At 44.2% G+C, this 8556-nt stretch overlaps 1 protein-coding gene and 1 non-coding gene across 2 annotated transcripts; both read left to right on the top strand.

Moving 5' to 3' along the window:
* The first annotated feature begins 3651 nt into the window (after window positions 1-3651).
* Window positions 3652-6683, top strand: RPS20 (ribosomal protein S20). Its single transcript, XM_059477258.1, has 4 exons — window positions 3652-3824; window positions 5131-5230; window positions 5970-6043; window positions 6460-6683. Exons 1-4 carry the CDS (start codon window positions 3822-3824, stop codon window positions 6640-6642), a joined length of 360 nt encoding a protein of 119 aa, XP_059333241.1. The 5' UTR covers window positions 3652-3821; the 3' UTR covers window positions 6643-6683.
* LOC132085469 (small nucleolar RNA U54) lies at window positions 5828-5891 on the top strand. Its single transcript, XR_009420224.1, has one exon. It is a non-coding gene; the product is annotated as a small nucleolar RNA U54 (small nucleolar RNA).
* Window positions 6684-8556: the final 1873 nt, after the last annotated feature.

Genomic DNA, 8556 nt, shown 5'->3' with positions numbered 1-8556 from the left:
TAGAGAAAGCTAAGCAAAGAACTTGGCTGAAAGTTTTGCAACATGATACAACTGAGAAACTTAACACAAGAGGATCAGCAGATACCTACAATTAGGACCAAGCAGATGCTGTAGCCATTCTTAAAAGGCTATTCTTAAAAGGATTGAAAATAGATTTCATTGGATTTCTCCTGAGTGGTTTAGAGACTCAACCATCTATTGATGACCTTTGTGGAAGCCTGCTTCCTATGATCCTGCTTCACAGGTATTTGAAAACCAGAAGCTCAAACAAAACCCTTAAAAGTATGTTCAGATCCCAATGACCTTGGAGAAGGAAGTGATTTACAAGTAAACAGCAATATGTTCATCACCACTGAAAGCAAATATTAGAGGTATTAGGCTGGCATAACCAAGACAGCTTCCAAGGAGCTGCCCACATGAAATAACCACTATGAAAAGTGATTTATGAAAAGCAAATTTAAGAAAGCTACTGTGAGCTCTACCAACCACGGGCCACCAGTGTGAAACAAGCAGAATAAATCTACTCCAAAAAATGGATGGTGTTCACAACCCAAACTGCAAAGTCTGGAGAGTATGTCTGTCCTTTGACCCAGCCAAAAGTTCATCAGAAAGGTTCAACATTCACCAGAAGACAACAAAAATCTGCATTTCACTAAGTTACTACAAAAGACCTGAATGACTACTGCACATGTTCCTTCTGTCACATACACAGACTCATCCAAGGATTTACTCTTCTGAAGGACAAACTAGTCAAAGACAGAGAGAAAAAAAAATCCCCTGTGATCTGTAAACCCCAAACCAAGTCAGAAAGTATCATGAATGCACACGGACTGATACTCTGCATGGTAGGTCATTAAATTAGGTATCGATTTCTTTTTGTTACAGACTACTAAATCATGTCAAGAGCATGTCTTGCTTCCTAATCCTTTATCCTCTTAATTACTTGACATGAGGGAAATGTTCCTGGAAGCTTCACCTAAAAAGCACAGGCTGTTGGGTATTAATTTAAGCCACAGAACCACAATCTCTTAACTACAGTCAGCATTGTCTGGGGAGAAAAATCTACACAAAAAGCAGTACGTAATCAAAGGAAAACCAGGCAGAATACAAAATATGAACTAGAAGCTCAGAATGAAAAAATACAAGATAAACAAAAAGTTGTATTTAGAACGGCTTTTTACTCACAAGAATGGCAAGAAGGAGCATTTTTTAATATATAGTGTGTTTCAGAGAAAACAGAAAGTTTAGATAAATTCCTGTTGCACATTTGTGGAAAAAACCAACATATATCAGAAAATTCCAACAATAGCCATGGTAAGCCTTAAACATAGGAACAGAAGCGAGGCGGTTTTTAAATCAGCAGCTCCAGATAGCCTGCATCCAAGAATTTTAAGAGCTGGCAAAGGAGACTTTTGTGCTGTTAATGTGGATTTTCCATAAGCTCTGAGAAATCTGGGGAAGCTCAGAAAAAAAAGGAAAAATCTCAAAGAAAGCTGAGGTAATGCCAATACTAGGAAAATAAGTAAGAAAGGAACAAATTCAGGCACTTAGGGTCAACCTCGCCTTAATCCCAGGGAAAAAACACCAAACCCAAACCAACTTCTTCATACAGGAATAAGAAATAAATGAGCAAATTGTACTTAAATTACACAGCTCAAATGTATGGAAAATGTATATTTTCAGAATTACTTTTTTTTTTTCTCATGCAATTACAGCATTTGTTTGGTGGACAATAGGAACAGTGTTGATATAACACACTTGCACATTGACTTTTTCAGTAGGACACAGAGAAACTGGCACAGTTGTGCACCTACAGTTCACAGCAAGCAAATTAAAACCAAGGCTACAGGTTTGTCTCAGTCAGACATCTTTTTAATTGAATCCCACAGGAATTAGCTCTTGGCAGCAAAGTACTCGGTATTTTATCTGGAAATAAAGTTTACTAAGAACATTCATAAAAGCTCTAAGTAAACCATGCAGCAAGGCTGCTGATTTGGAACCATCTGGATTACTGGAAAACTAAGTGCTTCAGCATGATCAGTGTGAGGTCATGTATTTAAGAGTGATGAATTTAAAACACTTATAGATGGAAAACTTCCTCAGGAAGTAGCTGGAATAGCTGGTAACAGAATAAACATGGGTATGAGTTCAAAAATAGTATATATGTAATTGTGAAAAGGTTCCAAAACAAACCACCAGAACAAAATGATGTTTTCATTGCAGGGAGCAAGAGACCAGAGAAACATGAGTATCACCAAAACATATTTTTCACGTACTGATCTCCATTGGCGAAAGACATTGCTGCGTTTCAGGAAACAGCGACAGGATGACAACTTCTTTATCCACATTTTTTGGAGCTGCTTTATCAGAATACAGCCTCTAGTACTTTCAAAGAATATATTAGTAAATTAGAGATTTCAAATAATCCAAGTTTAGGCAAACAAGCCTAAACAATGGAACAGCTAGCATATAAAAGTTAACTGCATCACATGAGGTTTAAGGACCAAATGAAGACATCTAAAGCAACTGGCAGGGGAAAAAAATATACATTAAAGCAGAGTGTGAGAGCTGAAAGTAAGCTCATCTTAAAACACCAAGCAAACTTTTTTGAATAACCATATGTATGAATAACCATAGTAATAACTTTCTTGAATAACCATAGTAATAACTAAGCTTCCAGAGGTGCAGTAGTTATGCTAACATGATACACGTCTATAATTCCTGACCAGAACTCCAAATTAGAATTTAATTATTAATTTTAAAAGATAGTCATAGTGACCCTACTATAGGCCATCATTTCAATACATATTTCTCAGGTTTTCCAGTGAGGTAACCTGAAACAGACATATTTTCAGCTCTTGGTTTGGGACTAACAATTACCACTGTCCAGGCCAAATCAAAGACAATGCTCAGTAAGAAATAACGCTCCAATGCCCAAACTGAACAGATAATGGAACTTCCATAAATAAAATTCATTTCAGTTTTTAAATTTAAGCATGAATGTTACGAGCGCTTTTACTTAAACCATTCAATTCTGATCTCGCAGCTCCACTTGACAGATTCACACGGGGCTGGACCAGACCTCTGGGGCCAGAGTCCAACCTGTGCCCGAACCCCTCCACATCCAGCTAGACCATGGCACATCCAGCCGTTCCTTAAACCCTCCCAGGAACAGCGCCCACCATCTCCCCGGGCAGCCCATTCCAATGTCTAGTCACCCTTTCTGTGAATAAATAAATCCCTACTAAATTCCAACATAAACCTCCCCTGGCACAGCTTAAGACCATGTCGTCTCTTCCTGTCGCTTTCAGTAATGAAAGAAGATAAAAAGACCCAAAGGCTCAGACTGGAACGGGCTCGCTGTCCCTGGAAGCGATGAAGCCTCGCCTGTGCGCCAAATCCCGGCCCTCCCCCAGCAGAACGCCGGAATTTCCCGGGAAAGGCAGGCGGGAGCCCGAGATGCCCGCGGGACCCGAGCGGGAAGGGCGCTGTGCCCCGCAGGCCAGCCCGGGCCAAGCCCGAGGAGGGGGCACAGGAGGTGCCGGCCCCGGGTCCCGCTCCGCTCGCCATGCCCGGGACTGCAGGGCCGCCATCCGCCCATCCATCCCCGCAGGAAGCGGAGCCTCCGCGGCTTCCGCGCCCGGCGGGCGGGTGAAAGGTCCCGCGGCGCCCGGATGGAGGCGGCGCCGCTCCGCTATATAAGCGCCCGCCGCCGCCGCGCCCGCCTCTCCGCGCCGCCGCCTCCTGGCTCACCGCTGTTCGCTGGGCCCCGCGCCGCTCGAGCCCGGGAATAAGTCGGTCAGGAAGGCTCCGCTGCCGCCATGGTGAGGCGGGGGAAGTGCCGGGGACGGGGGAGGGAGCGGGGCCGCCGGGCCGGCCCCGCCGCGTGGGCACCGTGCGGGCCCGGGCGGTGCAGGCCCTCGGCCCCGGGAGAGCGCTGCGCTTCCCGGCCGTGCGCGGGGGCCCTCGGCTGCCGGGGCAGCTCCGGAGCTCACCCCGAGCCGGCGGGCAGGGAGGGCGGCCTGCGGGCCCGGCAGTGCCGTTCCTTTCGGGGGCGGCCTGGGGTCCGGCAGTGCCGTTCCTTTTGGGGGCGGCCCCGCGGGGCAGCGCAGGCGGAGGGGAGGCGGCCCCAGCCCGGCGTGAGCGGCGCTGATCCGGCCTCGTGTCTGCCCTCACAGGCCGCCCTTGTTAGCGAACGCGGTCACTGAATGCGGCAGTTCGCGCCTCATGGCCGGTGTGACATGCCGCGTTTCACAGAAGCACAGAGTAGGTCGCGTTGGAAGGGAGCGCAGTGGGTCCTCCTAGAGCACATGGCCCAGGATTGAGCCCGGACGGCTCTTAATATGTCCAGAGAGGGATAGGCCATACACAGCCTCTCTGGGCAGTCTGTTCCCATGCTAAGTCACATGCACAGTAAAAATGTTCTTCGTGTTCAGGTGGAACTTCTGTGCATCAGTTTCTGCCCGTTGTCTCCTGTCTTACTGGTTGGCACCACCGAGAAGAGCCTGGCTCCATCCTCTGGGCAACCCCCCTGTTTACATTTTTATAGAAGCATATGTAAATATATATTTCATTTCTCTTAAGACCTTTGTCCATGTTTTTATTCCTATTTCATCAGCTCATTTAACTGACATTAATGTCTCATTATTTGCAAGTGTTTAATTGCTTAAGCTCCTCAAATCAGTTTCCCGAGTGGCCGAATTAGTCTTTCTGCGCAGGTGCCCCTTTTTGTTCTTGTGGTGTGAGTTGTTGCAGGTTTATTGATCAAGTCTTTGCTGTTTCATTTGTGCTGAGGTTAAGTTGTAAGACACACAAAGACTGACTTTTTTTTTTTGAGGAAAACGAATGTTGGTGCCAGCTGTATATAGGCAAACCAGGGAAGGGTGTGCTTGCAGCTTCCCACCCTGAGATGTAGTCAGACACTAAAAAATTGCTTTTCCATAGAGTTAGGACTTTGCCCTTTCATTCTCTTCCCATTATTTCCACCATGCCGCCATGCCCTTCAGATAGCTCTTCTAGTCCCATAGCTAAATTGTTCTTTACACTTTGGAGATCTGTTTTTAAGAGGCAGTGGACAGTGTTAGTTGGTGTTCACTGCAGTGTCTGATACTTGTAACTTCAATATTTTAGGCGTTTAAGGATACTGGCAAAGCACCTGTGGAACAAGAGGTGGCGATTCATCGCATTAGAATCACTTTGACAAGTCGCAATGTAAAATCACTGGAGAAGGGTGAGTGTGCTTCTCTGCTTACCTGGAGAGCTTGTCATGTAATGAATAATAGGTGCCATGTAAGGCATTGCAAAATACAGTGTATTTAAACCAGTTGTAATTAAAGCTGTTACTGTTTGCCTTTTTGTACGTGTCTCAGCTTGCAAAGCCAGCCCAAAGTGCTTCATACACCAGAAAGTAAATTCTGATTTCATTTTTAATGAAAGTTAGTGTTTGGGGGGTTTTCATTATGTGCAAAACTTACGTCATGACTCATGTAAGAGTGCAGCTTCTTCTTCCCTTTAGTTCTTATGGAGAATTTTGAAGTAGTTATCACACTTTGAATGTATAAGAACTGAAAGGCACTGGTTTCTCCATATTTTGTCATTTGTGTTATGAAGAGTTTAGTGTGACATTCTTTAAAAATATTTAATCTTGTTTAGGAATTAGCTTTGCCAGTGTTTAATCATGTAATAAAAATGTAAAAAAAGTTGCTATTTGCAGGATCTTCAGGCTGATAGCAGCTTAAATATGGTTTAAACATCTAGTAATGGCTTCTGATTATTGTTGCACCATGACTTTGCTCATCGTGTCACAACACTTCCAGTTGTACGTGGTTGGCTATGAGGAGAAAGCTTAAAATGAATGGCAGTGATCACTCATACGCTATTCTGAGCCAACATCTTGTTTGAAATACTTGCTCAAAAAATCAAGCAAGTTAAATAGTTGCAAACCTGAGCTATTGCGTGTCTTTTTTCAGTCTGTGCTGACCTGATCAGAGGTGCTAAGGAAAAAAACCTGAAGGTGAAGGGACCTGTTCGCATGCCCACCAAGGTACTTGACATTGTTTCCCTGTCTTAAAAGTTAATTTTCTTCCTGCAACTGTGTGCTTAAAAACATGTTTTTTTAAAGAGCAAAAGGTGAGGTAAAAAGCAATGCTACTAAACTGAGGTTGACTCAGTGTAAAAAGATGATTTCACACATTGCTATGACACTAGGGTAACTGTTTAGTGCAAAACATGTTGAATCTGGAAGGGCTTTCCTGTTCAATTTATTTTAACAAGCTCACTTTTTAAATGAAATTATATATGTAGGGAAGAAGTGTTAACACCAGTAGACCTATTATAACTTAATAGGTAACTTCTTAATGGCATAGATACTATATAGCATTTGTAGGTGATCATCTTTCCATGTGATGGTAGGTTGCTCCTCTCAGTGCATCAGCTCGATGCCCCTATTTGACTTTTCAGACCCTGCGGATCACTACCAGGAAGACGCCTTGTGGTGAGGGCTCCAAGACCTGGGATCGCTTCCAGATGCGTATCCACAAGCGGCTCATCGACCTGCACAGCCCTTCGGAGATCGTGAAGCAGATCACCTCCATCAGCATCGAGCCAGGCGTAGAAGTTGAAGTTACTATTGCCGATGCCTAAACCATGGTCATCCTTGAATAAAGTTGATTTACAAATTTTCATCGCTTGTTTCTTTTCTTATGTGTGTGCCCAGAGATAGTTCTGTGATGGTTTTTGTCAAGGAGGACAGCAGAAACCACAATCGGAATGCTGTGTGAGAGGACTGTATATTTGAGGAAGAATATGCCAGCTGTAAATACCAGGAAAATTTAACCTGGGTGTCCTTGTTTTATTGGGGTCTGGCAGCTATATGGTTGTGCAGCACTTTATGAAAAATATATTTTCAATAATTTAGGGTTTGATTTTGGCTGAAACACTAGTTTATACACAGACATTATACACAGAACCTACATTAAAATTTATATTTAGGTAAAATTACCAAGTTTTCAGTTCTTGGTTCTTGCTGTGTAAGACTGAACCAACGCTTAGTTTATTTGAATTTATTTTCTTCCCATGTGTGTCACAATCAAAGGATCCTCGTGGGGCGGTGCTAGTTACAAAACTTCCTAATTTGTGGTGAACACATTGAATTAACAAGTTTATTCTTTTGATGTGCATGTAGAGTCACAAAACGGAACTATGGAACTCCCTAATGGTCTTTTCAGGTTCAGATTGCCATAGATGTTATTGCTAAGAGTAAGCTTCATATGTAAAGCAACAAAACAGCCATTTTTATTGCTGCTTTTAAGTCTCTCAAAGGAACTTCGATGAATCCTTAAACCAACAAAACAAAGCTCAGAGTCACAGAAATCAGTTTTGTTTAATCCATGAAGGATCAGGTTGCTGCTTCTGCTTCAAGCATAAGAGAGAACTTGAATTCTAATTAAAACAAGCAGTGGTGGTTCTCTGCAAGCAGGTTGAAGTCCTGTTTATGTTTGCTAAGACTTAAAACTGACCAAAGCTTGAGCTTTTGTACTCAAGATAGGAGAGGCTTTCAATTTCCTTAAATTTAATGCCTTGCAAGGATTCTGACCCCCCCAGTTGTTAGGCTTGAGAGCTTTGGTTGAAGGGAGGTGAGTGAGTTGGGAACAAATTGTGTCAAGCCTACTTCCTTGAGAAACAAATGTGTGAGCAGAGGGGAAAATAGCCCCCATCACAAAAGACCTGTGTCTTCCTTAAAGTCTGTTTCTGGTAATATGCCACAAATATAAGCTGCCTGATAAATACTTCTGGCTGTAGTTTTGAAATTACTTGTACTATATGGGTTGTTCTTTACAGGAATAATTGGCAAACAAATAGCACATGGAGAGACACTTTGCACCCACTGACAGAAGTTACTTGTATGAAAGTAGTCTGATTAACAGAGCAGCCCTTGGACTGACAGCACTTGGGCAGATCTAGGTACAGCTGGCTGGGTTTGACACCATTTCTGCCTTCGGTTTTTCCTGCTGTTCAAAACTGGAACAGTTTTGTATCTGCTTACACCTGGCTGTACCTCTGACTTGCCGGGTGCCTCTTAAACACACCTAAACGACGCGAAGTCCCACCGATCTTCTTTCAGCTGTGGCACTTCAAGGACCAATCTCCTTTGACACCTCTTCACTTGTCTCCTACTTACCCATAAACACAGATGCAGCCTTACCTTTGTGTCTGGGTCCCGCACTGTGCAGAAATGCTGCTGCCCGCCTCCTGTGTGACCAGGCCGGCTCACACAAGAGGGCTTTACATTCGGTACCGGCAGGGTCGGTCAATCCTTAGCTTGGGGAAGGCGCTGGACCGCGGAGCTCCTCCAGGCTCATTCCGCCTTCCCCGCCGTCCCTGCCCTGCACACTCTGGGCTTTCGCGTGACCCGCACATTTCACGATTTTATTTATTTCCTAACTTCGTTCTCTACTCCTACACCGCGGCAGCGCCGGGACGGTTACGTAACACCCACGCTGACTTTATATAACCCGCTCGGATGGAAACACTTCGGTGCCCGCGTCTCCCCCGCCC

Source organism: Ammospiza nelsoni, chromosome 1, assembly GCF_027579445.1.
Source record: "Ammospiza nelsoni isolate bAmmNel1 chromosome 1, bAmmNel1.pri, whole genome shotgun sequence".
NCBI lineage: Eukaryota > Metazoa > Chordata > Aves > Passeriformes > Passerellidae > Ammospiza > Ammospiza nelsoni.
Note: the sequence above shows the minus strand (reverse complement) of the source record. Positions and strands in the feature narration are given on the sequence as shown.